This window comes from Lathyrus oleraceus, chromosome 7 (assembly GCF_024323335.1).
Source record: "Lathyrus oleraceus cultivar Zhongwan6 chromosome 7, CAAS_Psat_ZW6_1.0, whole genome shotgun sequence".
NCBI classification, from domain to species: Eukaryota; Viridiplantae; Streptophyta; class Magnoliopsida; order Fabales; family Fabaceae; genus Lathyrus; species Lathyrus oleraceus.
The window spans coordinates 392,437,326-392,454,173 of record NC_066585.1 but is presented as its reverse complement, the minus strand read 5'-3'; the positions used below and the strand labels follow the sequence as shown (position 1 = coordinate 392,454,173).

Here is a 16,848-nt window from a genome sequence, read left to right as displayed (position 1 = left end):
TTTTTCTTTTACATTTCTTTAAATATTCTTGTTGCATTTGAATTGTTTTTAATTAGGTAATTAAACTCAAACATAATTTAGGGACTAATTGAATTCTTATATAGTTTTTAATTGGTTGTAATATAGATTTGGGTTGATTAAAGAAAAATTAGAATTAATTAGGATTAATTAGATTTTAGTTTTTTTAGGATTTAGTTAATTCCCAAACAATTAGGTTAAAATCAAGCTTTATGATTTAATCAATTTTAGGCTATAATTAGATTTTAACTAGAATTTAGTTTGTGCTAATATCTTTGCAAATTGACCACATAGAATTTTAATGCAAGAGTTGACTAACTATAACATGCTCCCATAGGATTTTAGCATAGAATTTTAATCAACTATAGTATGATCCCTTAGATTAGCTTGATTAATTCTAACCATTAGATTAGGTTCTAACCTAGTTTCCTAAATTATTTCAAACCCATGATTTAAATTGATCAAAAGCAATTTTGATCAATTAAATCCTCTGAACTTGAATAATCCCACAGTCTAATTTGGGTGACCAAAAGACCATTGGTCACTTAATAAGACTTCTTTTTCTAAGCTGTGGAGCTCAAAGTCTCAAGTCAAGATCCTCAATCGCATCAAGCAGCGAATTATATAAGATAAATCAAAGGTCAACACTTGGTAAATATGATTCCAATTGTATGAAACGAGCCTTAAGTAGTAAGGAATGATGAGACAGTGTTTCTCCTATCCTTGTCTAGAGAGACTTTGCGTATGGGGCGTAGGCCCCAAATATTCAAAGCGTTCGCCCTTATTCATAGACTTTAGTGCAATTCAAATCGAATAAACTACCAAGTCTTCTTCATACAATGCAATACCAATACAAGGATCACGAACGAAGATTCTTCACCAGTAACTTGTCAGTTAAGAGAAGTATCATGCGCTACGAGCCTTAAGTAATAGGGAATGATGAGACAAAGTTTCTCCTATCCTTGTCTAGAGCGACTTTGCGTATGGGGCGTAGGCTCCAAATATTCAAAGTGTTCGCCCTTATTCATAAACTTTAGTGTGATTCCTATCAATCGATTGTCAAGTCTCTCACCCATTCACATATCCATTTCTATTCATTTCTATTCAATAATTCAATCACATTCTTTTGCCTCTAATCTTTTTTTGCTTTCAACCCTAGTGGGCTGAACTACGAAAGCTCTGGTTTCCTTATTGCACTATAAGGATATGTAGGCAAGAGAATCCAGATTCTTCTCGAGCTACCCTATTTATCATTCAATCATTCTCCATCCATTCAATCAATACCATCTTTTTGAGATCAATCATACTTCTCCTTGGACTCCTTTTCTATCCTTTTAGGATGATTTAGCGACAGTCCACCTCATCAATTGAGAGTTGTTTGGGACTATGCCCAGACACTTAATTCAATCTTTCTTTTTGGCTTTACCCTATAGTGGCGGTCTTGCTAGCCCATGTACTGGTAAATTCCTACCTTGCTCTTCGATTCAAAGTCTATCTCCTTCTTGGATCCAAGATACCGATCCTTCTTTGATATCGAACTGTTTGTTCCCCATCTAGTGATACATTATTCCTTGCACTATAGTACTGCAATCATCCCTTGAATTGGCGTTTTGTCTTGTGAGTCCCAGTTGCTTAGAAAAATATCTCCCTCCTCATTTCATGGCAGTTAATCTCTGAAATTGGGTTTGTCTTGTGAGTCCCCGTTGCTTGGAAAAATACCTTTTGACACCATTATGTTGGTACAAATTATACTCTTCATCACTGTATGTCTCTATCTCTGTTCTCGTGGTTCCGAACTACGATTGCTCTGATTTTCTCATTGCACAATCCTTGGCGAGCATACTTCTAATTATTCCTCCTTCCGCCTTAGGGCATCACTCATATCTTTCACAATCCATTATCTACCTTTGATTATAAATCGTCGACCCAATGATATACTACTTCTTTGAGATTAGAAATACCACTTTCTTTGGAATTCCATATACACCCTTGTAGGACGCATAACGAGAAGTCCACATTTCTACCTAGAGTTGTTTGGGACTGCGCCCAGACACTTAATTCAGTCTTTGTTTTTGGCTAATCACCCTATAGTGGCAGTCATTCTAGTCCACGTATCGGTCAAATTTGTTTCCCTCTATAATACAAATCTTATTTCTCCCATGGATTCTAATACACTTTCACCTTTCGGTTACAAACAATACCTCTTTAGTCACTTGTCACCAAATACTCAATCTTGTGACTTTGGTCACTTTATTCCATTCATCTTCATGATGCACTCATATTCCACCTTCATTCACTCCATGTGATATACCAGTTATCTTTGAGCCAAATGCACTACCTCTTTGTGCTCCTTCTTGTGTCACCTTGTGAACCAAGAGATGTTTGGGTCATACCCTCAAACATCTATTTCTTCGCCTTTTCGGTATTACCGTATAGCGGTAGCCCTGCTAGCCCATATACTGGTAATAACCACCTTACTCTTGGGTTCATCTTTTCACCCTTGTTGGAGTTCAAAACACTATCATTTGGTTCAGACCATACTGTTATCACACTTCTTTTCATCTCCCACCACTAGTTCCTTGAACTATGGAGCTCTGAATTCCTCATTGCACTATGAGGATATGTAGGCATGAGGGCCCTAATCCTCACCGAACACTTTATCTATTCCTTTTCCCCATTCTTTTGCGAGTAATCTTTAGATAACACCTATTCGAGCGAGAACAATCAAAACGGTTCCCATGGAGTACCATGGATGTTTGGAGTGCTAATACCTTCCCCTTGCATAACCGACTTCCTTACCCAACATATCTCTTTCCCCCAGGTTTTATCGATGTTTTCCCTTTCCTTCAGGAATAAATAAAGTTCGATGGCGACTCTATTGTTTGTTCGAGCGTGCGATACATTCGGGTATATTTCCGCTAGCTTCAGCAGGCGACTCTACTAGGGATGCTTGCTTGTAGTTGGGGGGTCTATTCTTGAGCATCCCCAACTTCAGTTGGAGACTCTGCTGGGGATGCTTCGGTACTTAGAGTACCTCCTAGTCGCTAAAAGGAGTCAAGCCTAGTTTAGGTTGCTTTTCTCACTAGTTTTTAGGTGTTTACCTTTATGCCTTACTCGCTTTACATTATTCGCTATTTACTTTATTATTATATTCTCGCATCCTGGATATCTGTATATGTTGTTGATTGGGTTGGGTTGAAGGCACATGAGAGAGAAGCTCTATACCCGAGCTTGAGTATACACACAGGATAGTAATGGGACTAGAGTCGTGTTTGACCTCCGTGGAGTTCTCCCGCAATTATGGTTGACACGAGACGTCACACCTAGAGTAGATCCTTTTGGGAGCATCATTATCCGACGAGCCATTTGTCTAAGGCAGTGGTATCTCAAATTAGGTTATTGACTCTATGGATATTTTAGGGCCACCCTTTGATGATAGTACATGCCTGTGAGGGGAATATGGGTTTTTCTTGTAGAAAACCAATACCCTTCATACCAGTTGATCGGAAAAATAACAAATGTATTATTTTGCCTATTATAATAATAAAGGGGAAATTCCCGGAATGTCGATCTCAAGGACTGCACGACAATATCGAGTTCAAATTATCATTCAATTAAACAAAAAATATAATTGGGGTTTTTAATTCAAAATTATAATAATAAAGGCAAAGACAAATAATAATGAGAAATAAGGGTTTGCAAAGTAAGAGGAACAATGTCAGGGAAGGTGTATGATTTATCCCTGTAACAACTTTGAGTCACTATTGCATCAACAAATATCAATTACTACCAGTTCTCAAGGGTATTTTCTCCCAAGTCCTTGGTGAGAAAACCTTTAATCATTCTACCCTAATTTCTATGTCCATAGGCATTTACCGTGAAGTTAAGCTTTATTATATCAAGAATACTCTGATTCATATAGGGTATCCCTAGTCCTAGGTGATATCTACTGCAGAGTAACCTTATGAAAACCTTACCAATGAAGATCTAGCCTAATTGATAACCACAAAACAATCTCGATTCGTCCAAAAGAGAAAGCATTAAGCACATCAAAAGGTTACCGTAAGAATAATATTATGAATGCAAATGTAAACTCAAATTCGTTACAATTCTAAATCAGGGACACCCCCTAGAATTGGGGGGTTTAGCTACTCATATTGTTCAAAACGAATGCAAGATAAAAATTACACATTACAAGTATTTGGATGACTTGGATCTTCAATCGCTTCCGCTCATGAAAACCTTCCGCTCTCCGAACTCCTTGTTCTCTGTAATGCTTGATTGCTTGACAATATTGTGTTTTCCTCGTTCCCAGATGATCTTTTCTTTGGTAGAAGGTTCTCTAATATAATGAAAATTCCAAGCAAAGGGTGGACAACTCCAAAAATATCTTCATAAGCCCGATGATCCAAAGCCCGTAAAAAAAGGGAAATTATGGGCCTGGGCTGACACGGCCCGTGTCAGCTGACACATATGGCCGTGTCAGCTCACTACTTGGCTTGACACGCCCATGGGGGCTCAACACGATTGAGGAAAAGGCCTGACACAGGCCGTGTCAGCTGACACGACCGACCGTGTCGGGCTACTGTTTCATCTTTTATCCTCCTTATGCCTGACACGGCCCGTGTCAGGTGACACAGATGATCGTGTCAGGCCTACTGTGCTGGAGATTTTCCATTCCTTCGCTTACCGGAATTCCGCACTATCTCGCTCCGAGTTCCTCGGTTCTTCCACCCGGACCTATTGGACAAAACACAAACATCTTACGCATAAAATCATGAAAATATAAAGTAAAACATGACAATGAATAGAAATGCTCAAATATTATAAGAGAATTGAAATTGACTTCAAAAGTACCAAAATGCTTGCACAGTGTCTCAAAATCCTCGGTTTCTTGTCGGATCAGTAACGAAAACTTAATGAAAATGGTGACTGATTACAACCCCAAACTTAGCTCATTGCTTGTCCTCAAGTAATGTTTCAGACGACACTACGTGTCACTTCCCTAGATTCTTTATTTTTCCTAACACTGCTGAGATCATTCGCTAACGCCTTCACTCTTCCTTTTATAGTTCCTACTTTTCCTTGTGAGTTTTCAGTTGTACTTCCACTTCAAGGCACCATTTCACCTGTCAGCTTATACATTCTCACCAAGTCTCTCGGGGTTAAGTGTTTTCACTCGTAATTCAGAATATGCAATACCTACTCATAAGTTTGAATAGTTTCTCCTTTCATATCGCATACACACAACACACACTTTTTGAGGTCTTTCGGGTTGTAACGGGGCTTGGGTTATGGTGTTGATATTCGAACAAAATGGGAAACAAGTGGTGTTTGGTTCGGAGTCAATGTTACTATTATTTTCACTGTGTTGGTTCGTTTTCCTTTCTTAAAATTCTCTATTTTTGTTTTTAGCTCGGTTTTTCTTTTCTATTCTTGTTTTGCAGCCGAGTGCCCTTCTTTGGCTAGTGCTTCTTTTGAACCCTCGAGTTTATTTTCTTTTCTCTTTTTTTTCTCGATGATTCTTTTTTTTCCGCACTCACGTTGGCTTTTGGAACTTATGGGGTTTTACCCCAAACTTAGAATTTCAACACAGCTTAATACTATTAACTTGACTCTGAACAGTGTAAGGAAGTGTTTTGGCCACGGGGTACATTTACGGGGTTAAACAAACAATGGATACAGGGTCAAATGGGGTTTACAACGGATAGACTTATTCAGACGGCTAGAAAGGCTCAAGGTTATATTCAAACAACGTGCCTCAGTGTGTGTAGATATGCAGTGACAGTCCCAAAGAATCTATGCAAATTTAGAGTGATAAAGACATACCTGAATATCGTTCATGATGATCAATGTGTTTGGCTTTCTACGACTTACCCTGTTAGGTAAAGCTTTGACAGTATCCATAGTACCTCTAGTATGGTGCGACTTCTTCCTTACATTGGAATGCACATGGTACTTATGTTGTTTAAACTGTATACGTTGCGTCCGATCTTTCTTCTTCAGCAGTGTCGACTTCTTGGGAAGATCCTTCACAACAAGCAATGGTAAGTGGAGTGATCATTTCATCCATTCCCAATCGTGATCATTACTAATTTCACAATAACACCACAGACCTCAAACACTTGCATCATAATGTACCCTAAAACAGAAAAACCAAATATAAAAACGTAATAAAGTAAAATAACAAAATTATTAGAAAAGTAACAAAATATTGAAAATAACATAAACTCTCCCCCACACTTGAACCAAACATTGACCTCAATGTTTGCGAACAAGAGCGAAGGAGGAAACTCACAGTACTCTACTGAGGATATGGGTGTGGAAAATACAACATCGATTGCCGCATGATGAGGCTCATTTCATCCAACATTGCCCCCTGTCGGGCTTGCTCGATACCTTGCCGTGTTTGCTCAGTCCTTAAGTCGCCAAGCTCAGTTTGTACCCAGGTTCATTGGTCGGTGGACCAGGAAGAGGATCATGCGTCCTGCTGGGCTAGCGCCGGAGGTGGGGGTACAAACTGTTCCTAAGGTTCCTCCTCTTCTGCTTCCGTGGCATCCACATGGTCACTTGCAAACTGCTCACCTGCAGCAAAGTGCTCAGTGTCGTGGCCTTCCTTAGTGTCGGGGTCAACACTTACATATAGCCAATTTGCACAATCAGTAATACTAACTCTATTCGGATCCGGAAGAGCCATAATAAACCGTTTATGGATAAGAACAGAATAATAAGTGGGAGCAACGACAATCATACCTTGCTGTATCAGAGCTAACATGTCAATTTTAGTTTTACCTGCAATCAGAGTGTCTTCTAGTAAAACCGCCTGATACCCGAAATGTTCAGCAATTTGAGTGATCATGCCGCCGACGGAGATGCCTCCAGAGTCCGCTCGGCCAACCCTGCCAAGATAATCGGCTGCAAAGGCAGCTACATTGATGGCTTTGTTTTGTACCATCGAGTACATAAAAAATAACTCCCGCTGAGTGGCTACACCTGTGCTATCACCTCGTCCGAACAGGGTGTAGACCAAACCCTTCTGGGCATAGCGGAAACACGGGTTCTGGATGCCGGAGACTTTATCACCCTTATAGGTGTAATTCGTCCTCCCCGTGATGGCAATCCAGAAGTCCTTTGGCGAAAACCCATTTGGGGTCGCTCCCGGTCCGTACAGTGGGAGTCAGAGTATCCCTGCCAATTCTTCCATAGACAATTCATGATAGTTAGTGAACAGACGGAAACGTAAAGTCCCAAAATATTACCTGGTGGTGTAGATCTATCTCTTTTCGAGTTGGAATTCGAGCATGATGTGCTCATATTCTGCGCTTCAAGGATCATAAAATCCAATATCCCTAATACGTGGAACATCCTGTACACTTCAATTTTTAGCCCTAAAGCGTTCAAAGTGTGCTCGCACATATACCTGGTAGGTGTGAACTTTCGTTTCTGATGGACTTGATACCGCTTTCCCTCTTCTGGATTATCGAATAGAATGTTGTGCGAATTTGGGTTCCGACTGGGTCGCTTCTATGATCTTGACATCTCAGCTAGTTGTTGCTTTCCGATTAAAATTCTCCTCGGGAGCATTTTGGACCTGCAAAAAAAACGAAATTTCTAATATATGGAGTTAGAAGATTCTAAAACCGTGGTTAGAACGAGGGTTAAGAATGAAGTAATAGTTGTGAAGGGTGTTATGGCGATAAGGTAATGGGTGTGGTGGTTATGGAAGCTTTAAGGGAGGAGGTTTAATGGAGGTTTGGTAAGGGTTTTAGAGAGAGAGAGAGTGAGAAGGATGAAGTTTGTGAGAGAGAAAGTGAATTTTATGGTTAAAATCTGACTAATGATAAGGTGAAAAGGTGGGTGAAGTGTGGTTAAGAGGTAAATAAAAGGGTGGGTCCCACAAAAAAATTTATTTTTCAAGAAAAATTCAAATTCCGTTTGCCTGGCACGGGCCGTGTGAGCTCACACGACCGCCCGTTTCAGGTCACTACCAAGACCAACAATGAACTTTCCTTTAGTGCTCCTGACACGACCCGTGTCAGCTGACACGGGTGGCCGTGTCAGGCCACTGCCACACCCAAAAAGAGCTTAACCTTCAGTGCTCCTGACACGGCCCGTGTCAGCTGACACGGGTAGCCGTGTCAGGCCATAATTTTTACTCTTACTCCCTGTGTATCAAAGATCCTGACATGGGCCGTGTCAGCTGACACGGGCACCCGTGTCAGACTGCAAATTTAGCCATTTTTCGGATCTTTCCTTCCGTTCAACTTACAGTAGCGTTCTTTCGTTCGACATGACTTATACATTTATTGAAGTGATTTTCCCCTCCTTTGTAGATCTCATGTGTAAACCTACAAACAGACACACACTGATTAAAATTAAAATTGCGTGGTTGCCTCCCACGAAGCGCTTCGTTTAACGTGCATGGCTCGTAGGTCCTTCCTCTTTTCAGGTAAGACGAACTTTATCTATTAGACCACCCTCCTGATCTTGTAGGTACGGTTTGACTCTCTTCCCATTTACCTTAAACGTGTCCCCGTTTGTCAGGTTTCTCAGTTCAATGGCTCAATGCGGGAATACTTTCTGTATTATAAAGGGTCCCGACCATCTCGCCTTTAGTTTGCCAGGGAACAAGTTCAACCTAGAATTAAATAATAATACCAGTTGCCCTCCCTGAAGTTCTTTCTTCTGAATGCGTTGGTCGTGCCATGTTATGGTTTATTCTTTGTATATCTTGGTATTCTCATATGCTCGATTTTTGAATTCTTCTAGCTCTTATAATTGAAGAATCCTGGATTTCCCCGCCTTGGATAGATCATAGTTGAGAATTTCGGTAGCCCAGAATGCCCTATGCTCGAGTTCAAGTGGCAAATGATAAGCTTTACCGTAGACTAGTTGGTACGGGGACATACCTATGGGGGTTTTGAACACTATTTGGTATGCCCATAGCGCATCCTCTAGCTTGATCGACCAATCCTTTCGTGACACGCTAACTGTCTTTTCCAGAATCTGCTTTATCTGCCGATTTGATACTTCAACCTGTCCACTTGTCTAGGGATGGTACGATGTGGCGATTTTATGCTTTACATTGTATTTCCATAACAGGTTCTCCATCAGCTTGTTCAGAAAGTGGGTACCTTCGTCACTATTTAGTGCTCTTGGTACCTCAAACTTAGAGAAGATATAATTCTTTAGGAAATTGATCACCACTTTAGCATCATTCGTGGGTAATGCTACTGCTTCCACCCATTTTGACACATAGTCAACTGCTACCAGAATGTATTGCTTTCCAAAGGACGGTGGGAAGGGTCCCATAAAGTCTATTCCCCATGCATCGAACAGTTATACCTCCAACATGGCATTCTGAGACATCTGATTTCTCTTTGATATGTTACTCGTTCTCTGACATCTGTCGCATTCTTTCACTATCTCTTGTGCATCTCTGAATAGTGTAGGCCAGTATAGTCCAGACTGAAGGACTTTTGTTGCGGTTCTATCTCCGCTAAAGTGGCCTCCATATTCTTAGTTGTGACAAGCTTTTAGGATGTCCTTTACTCTGCCTCTGGGACAAATCTCCTCACCAGGCCATCTATTCCCTTTTTGTACAAGAACGGATCGTCCCATACATAAAACCTACAATTATGCAAAAACTTGTTCCTCTTGTTAGAGTCAAAATCATCAGGTATTAGTCCACCTACCACAAAATTCATGTAATCTGCGAACCAAGGGATATTCGTAACGGCTAGGATACGTTCATCGATGAACTCATCTCTGATGGGATGTGTTTCTTCTGTTTCTTGTATCAGAGTCATCCGAGACAAGTGATTAGCAACATTGTTTTCACTCCCCTTTTTGTCTCTGATTTCCAGGTCGAACTCTTGTAGCAGTAGGATCCATTACAACAACCTTGGTTTTGATTCCTATTTGGCAAAAAGATATTTTAAAGCTTCATGGTCAGTATTCACAATTACCTTTGATCCCAATAAATAGGATATGAACTTATCAAAAGCATACACAACAACAAGGAGCTCTTTCTCGATGGTTGCATAATTCATTTGAGCGGGATTCAATACGTGACTTGCATAGTATATCACATGCAGAAGCTTCGCCTTTCATTGCCCTAATACTGCCCCTATTGCATTGTCACTTGCATAGCACATGATCTCAAAAGGGAGAGACCAATCAGGGGAAGTAACTATGGGGGCAGACACAAGTTCCTTCTTCAGGGTCTCGAAGGCTTCCCTGCACTCTTTGTCAAAAAGAAACGGCGTGTCTTTCACCAGTAGGCTAGTTAGTGGTTTTGCGATCTTGGAGAAGTCTCTTATGAACCTGCGGTAGAACCCCGCATGTCCTAAGAAGCTTCAGATGCCTTTTTCATTCACCGGTGGTGGTAAATTAGCTATTACCTCCACTTTTGCTATGTCCACTTCGATGCCTCGGTTGGAAATCTTATGTCCCAATACTATCCCTTCACGTACCATGAAATGGCACTTTTTCCAATTCAGGATCAAATTTGTCTGCTGGCATCTTTCTAACACAAGTGACAAGTTAGTTAAACATTTATCAAATGAAGAACCAAATACTGAAAAGTCATCCATAAATACTTCCATATGCTTTTCGAGCATGTTAGCAAAGATTGATGTCATACACCTTTGAAAAGTAGCAGGTGCGTTGCACAACCCAAATGGAATTCTTCTGTAAGCGAAAACACCATAGGGGCATGTGAAGGCAGTCTTCTCTTGATCTTCAGGGGTAACTACAATCTGATTGTATCCCGAGTACCCATCGAGGAAACAATTGTAGTCATGACCTGCTAACCTTTACAGCATTTGATAAATGAATGGTAACGGAAAGTGGTCTTTTTGTGTTGCCATGTTCAGTCTCCTGTAGTCGATGCACACTCTCCAACCTGTAACAATCCTGGTTGGAATTAACTCATTCTTCTCATTTTTAATTACCGTAGTGCCCCCTTTTTTGGTACCACATGGACTGGACTTACCCATGAGCTATCAGAAATAGGGTAAATTAATCCCGCATCTAACAATTTTATAATCTCTTTGCATACCACTTATTTCATGACTGGGTTAAGTCTTCGTTGTGGTTGTACCACCGGCTTGTGATCATCTTCCATTAAGATCTTGTGCATGTAAACTGTCGGGCTTATGCCTTTCAAGTCCTCGATTGCCCATCCGATTGTGCCCTTGTATTTTTTAGTACTTGAATGAGTTCTGCTTCTTGGACACTTTGCAGACCAGTGTTGATAATAACTGGGCATTTTTTCTCAGTATCTAGAAATACATACTTCAGATTTGCTAGTAACTGTTTAAGATCTGCCATTGTTTTGGGTTCTTCAGTGATATTTGATGGTGGCGGTGGTCTTAAATCTTACCATCGGTGTGGTTTAGATATAATCCATTCAGTTTGTTTTTCCATCATAGCGAGCACCTCAGAGTCACCCTCATCTTCATCACTTTCAAAAATCGATAGACTCAAAACACGTTCTAACGATGACTGGGGCATTTGCTTTTCAATTTCTTGAGCAATTACCTGATCTATTATCTCCACGGTGTGGCTTGTGCCAATATCATCTTTGTATTGCATCGTGTTCCGCACATATATCTTTAGCTCTTCATCATAGACTTTGAGGGTCATTGTTCCTTCCTCTATGTCTATCATGTATCGTCCTATCTCCAAGAATGGTCTGCCCAATACGAGAGGAATCTCCTCATCTTCGGGAATTTCCAGAATGACGAAGTCAACTGGGAAAAAAAACTTGTCAAATTTTACAAGAATGTCTTCCACAATCCCAAATGGTCGCCTAACAGAGCGATCAGCAAACTGAAGTGTCATCCGAGTATCTTGAACGGTGCCAATGCCTAATTTCTTATAGATGGATAGTGGCATTAAGCTTACACTTGCTCCTAAGTCAATCAGAGCCTTCTTGAATTTTCTATCACCAATAGTGCATGGAATAGTAACCAATCCCCTATCTTTCTTTTTCACTGGGATTTTCATACCTTGAAGAATGACACTACATATTTCAGTAAGGATGACCGGTTCTATATCAGTGGAATACTTTTTGGAGATGATGTCTTTCAGGAACTTGGCATATATTGGCATTTGTTCTGATGCCTCAGAAAAAGGGATGTTTATTTCAAGATTTTTAAACATTTCCAGGAACCTCTCAATTTTTTTTTCATGTTGATCTTTCTTCTTCTGCCTCGGAGGGTTAGGGAGTTTGATGACTGGTTTCAAAACTTTTTCTTTCTCCTTGACAGGTGGCAATACTACTTCTTCATCTTGGTCCTTGGTTTCCTTGATTTCTAAATCCACTTCTAACAATCCATCTTCCTCTATACTATTTTCTTCCGTTGACTTCCCACTTCGGGTTACGACAGTGTTAACATTGTTATGTTCCCATGGATTTGTTACCATACCACTGGGTAGGGTGCCCGAAGCTTGAGAATTTGAAGCTAACTGTTGTGTTATCTGACCCATTTGGACTTCGAGATTTTTTATGGAGGCAGTGGGGTTTTTCTGATTGGTTCTAGTTTCTTCTTGAAACTGCATGCTGTGGGAGACTAATTTTTCAATGGCGATCTCACATTCAACCTTTTTAGGTGCCTGTTGTTGTTGATACTGAGTCTGATATTGCCCTGTACCCTGTTGCGGAACATTCCCTCTCTGATTCTTCCAGGAGAAATTCGGATGATTCCTCCAACCTGGGTTGTAAGTGTTGGAGTAGGGATTATTCTACTTTAAGAATTTGATCTCTTCAATTTATTGGGGAGTAGCAAAGCAATAAACCATGTGATGAGTTCCATTACAGATTTCACAAGTGCTAGCCTGAGCTGACTGGACTTGAGCTATCTGTTGAGTACCTATATTCATAGCTTTTAATTTCTTTTCTACTTTGGCAACAATTGTGTTTTCCAGACGGGTTTTATTTGTCTCTAATTTTAGATCAATTACCCCTTCTGGATGACTAGTACACCTGTCGTATAATTCTAGATGCTCATTGGCATCTATTGCTTCAATAAACATTTTAATACCAGTGGTTAGTAAGAAATTTGTTGAGCCACCAGTTGCTGTATCAATCAACTGTTTTGTTACTGATTCGACAAGAAACCAAGGATTTTGAGACACTGTGCAAGCATTTTTAGTACTTTTCAAGGCAATTTTACTTCTAGTATAGTAATTAAGCATTTCCATTCATTGTTACATTTTATTTATATTTTTGTCATTTTATGCGTGGGATATCTGTGTTTTTGTCCGACAGGTCCAGGTAGAAGAACCAAGGAACTCAGAGCAAGACAATGCAAGATTCCAGAAAGCAAAGGACTGGAAAAACCCGGTACAGGAGGCCTGGCACGGCCACCCGTGTCACCTGACACGGGCCGTGTCAGGCAAAGGGAGCGTGCCAAGGAAAACAGTAGCCTGACACAGGCCATGTTAGACACCATCCTCATCCGTGTCAATGGGGACATGGGCGTGTCACAAGAACAGTAGGCTGACACGGGTCGTGTCAGCCCAAGACCAAAAATTGCCTTTTTCATCGGGCTTTTAAGTATCGAACTTTCAGAGAGATTTTTGGACATGTCCACCTGTTACTTGGAATTTTCATTATAAAAGAGGACCTTCTACCTAAGAAAAGATCATCTTGGAATAAGGAAAAACATAGTATTGTCAAGCAACCAAATATTACAGAGAGCAAGGAGTTCGAAGAGCTGAAGGTTTTCATGAGCGGAAGCGATTGAAGATCGAAGTCATCCAAATACTTGTAATGTGTAATTTTTATCTTGCATTCGTTTTGAACAATATGAGTAGCTAAACCCCCCAATGCTAGGGGGTGTCCCTGATTTAGAATTGTAATGAATTTGAGTTTACATTTGCATATATAATATTATTTTTACGGTAACCTTTTGATATGTTTAATGCTTTCTCTTTCGGACCAATCGAGATTGTTCTATGGTTATCAATTAGGCTGGACCTCCATTGGTAAGGTTTTTATAAGGTTACTCTGCAGTAGATATGACCTAGGACTAGGGATACTCTGTATGAACCAGAGTGTTCTTGATATAATAAAGCTTAATTTCACCTTAATTGCATATGGACATAAAAATTAGGGTAGATTGATTAAATGTTTTCTCACCAAGGACTTGGGAGAAAATACCCTTGAGAACTGGTAGCAATTAATATTTGTTGGTGCAATAATGACTCAGAGTTGTTACAGGGATAAATCATACACCTTCCCTGACATTGTTCCTCTTACCTTGCAAACCCTTATTTTCATCCTTATTTGCCTTTGCCTTTATTTTTATATTGTTACATCTAAAAACCAAATTAATACTTTTTGTTTAATTGAATGATAATTTGAACTCGATATTGACGTGCAGTCCTTGAGATCGACATTTAGGAAATTTCCCCATTATTACTATAAAAGGCAAAATAGTACACTTGCTATTTTCCCGATCAAGTTTTTGGCGGCGTTGCCGGGGACTGCCAAAATATATAGTTTAATTTTAAATTCAATTAAAATTTTGTTGCTCTGCAATAAAATTATTTTTCTGTCATTTATAATTTACTAATTTGTGTATGCGAGGAGAACCCTCGGCTGAATTTCTTTTTGACGCAGAGATCAAGAGAACCCTTCACCGAAGACGCAGAAACCAAATAGTGGATTCCAAAGAAGAAAGTACCTCTGATCACTCAGAAGTCAAATAACTAATGGTTGAAGTTCCTCCAATTCCACCTCTTCCACCTCCGGAAAGACTCATAGGTGACTATGGAGGTGCAAACGCACCGGGTGGTCGACTGACCATTGTCAACCAACCGATGAATGTGACTAATTTTCAACTACATCCTAGCACAATCAATCACTTGGAAAGAAAATCTTTCACCAGAAAGGTTAATGAAGATGTCAAGAAACACCTGCAAAGATTTATGACCATGAGCACCACGTTGAAAATTGATGGTCATACTGATGAAGAAAAAAAATTAAGAATGTTCCCGTTCACTTTAGCTGAAGATGCGAAAGAGTGGTTGTACTCTCTTCCAGCCGGCAATATCACATCATGGGAAGAAATGGAAACTACATTCTTAAATGAGTACTTTCCAGCATCAGTATTCCTGAGAAAAAGGTATGAAATCCTTAATTTCAAACAGAAGGATGGTGAATCATTGGGAGACACCTACAAAAGATTCAAAAGGGTATTGGTAACGTGTCCAACTCATAATATGGATCAGACCGAACAAATGCCGATGTTTGTTAATGGGCTGAAAATAAAAACAAAACAGTTGATTGATACAGCAGCTAGTGGCTCAACAAATTTCTCAACAGCCACTAGTATTAAGAGGATTATTGAAGTAATATCTGCCAATGAGCATCTAGAATTATACGACATGTGTACTAGTCAGCCAGATGGGGTGATTGATCTAAAATTAGAGACAAATAAAGTCCGTTTGGAAGATACAGTTGCTGCCGAAATAGACAAGAAGTTGAAAGCTATGAATATAGGTACTCAACAGATAGCTCAGGTTCATCCGGCTCAGGCTAGCACTTGTGAATTCTGTAATGGACCTCATCAAATGGTCTATTGCTTTGCTACCCGTGCCAAGAAGTTGGAAGTAACTCTCTCACAACTCCAGAGTGACATTGACAAAAGGTTTGAAGAGGTACGGGCATTGAATGGTCAGGCACATCGAAATTTGGAAGAAAGGAACCAGCTAAAAGAGGAAGCTACTCAGTGGGAAATCCAGAGTCATCATTTGCAAGTTCACATAGACCAGAAAGAGACATTTGTGCAGGACATTCTAAGTGGGGCTAACTACTCCTTATTGCGCAACCTCATCAAGGATGCTCAGTATTGGACTGATAGGCATGCTCGCCTGGCCAAATTTCCTAATCAATCACTCGAGGACCTTCCCGAATTGCTGAAGAAAGCTTATGCCGACATGTTCCCGCTTAACACTTTGTGGGCTGTTTTCCATTTGTATCAATGTGTAGTGTTGTTATGGAAAGGATCAAATCCGATCTCCATGTTAGTTCATTAAGATGATCTTGAGTTGTAATAATTTGTACTATTTGATCTTCAAATGAATAAAAGAGATTTTTGTTGAAATACTTTTGTTGTCTTATTCCTACTCACTGTATGACTATGTATGCACACTGACACACTGACACCCTAGAAATATTTTTTTTCCTTATTTGCTAATATGCATTTATTATATTCATACATTCATTTCACATGGCTAACCAGAAAACAAAATTCTTACCATCTCCATCTTCCCACAGCAAAAATGTCGACTCGTCGTCAGTATTTCACTTGTGCAAACAAATCAAGGATAATGGTTGATTACGAATCTGACAACGTTGCTGTCCGTGAATCTCTCGCCCAAGTCCAGGGCAGAATGAACCTCTTTCAAGGGAACATGGAGACCATCTTGGAGATCCTACAAACTTAAAGGACTTCTACCTCTACTAACCTTGCTTCTACCAACGTCACCCATGCTGTTGGGGTGACCAATCATACTATTGTTACTGGTGCTACCGTCGAAACTCCGACGGAGACTGTAGTACCAACCACTAGGAACCATCAGTTGGTCCTTGCTGATTTGAATAGGCTTACTGCTGTCTATTCCTAGGAATTCCCCCGGGCTTTGCTGCTCACTTCGCCAATGAGGGTGCTTTCTTCCCTCATCAAACTCTTACCAACCTTACTGCTGCTGGAAATGCTGTTTTCCCATGGGGTGTACCCACTGTCCAGACTCCTCTGGTTGATGCTGCTAACCCTAAGGATAATCAAGGTCAGGTTCCCAATGAAACTCCTGACA

The 16,848-nt window shown here is 40.2% G+C and overlaps 1 protein-coding gene across 1 annotated transcript; it reads right to left on the bottom strand.

The window, feature by feature from the left end:
• Window positions 1-11,400: 11,400 nt before the first annotated feature.
• Window positions 11,401-12,585, bottom strand: LOC127103992 (uncharacterized). The gene is made up of 2 exons (XM_051041218.1): window positions 12,033-12,585; window positions 11,401-11,936 (listed from the first exon to the last, which is right to left on the bottom strand). Exons 1-2 carry the CDS (start codon window positions 12,583-12,585, stop codon window positions 11,401-11,403), a joined length of 1,089 nt encoding a protein of 362 aa, XP_050897175.1.
• Window positions 12,586-16,848: the final 4,263 nt, after the last annotated feature.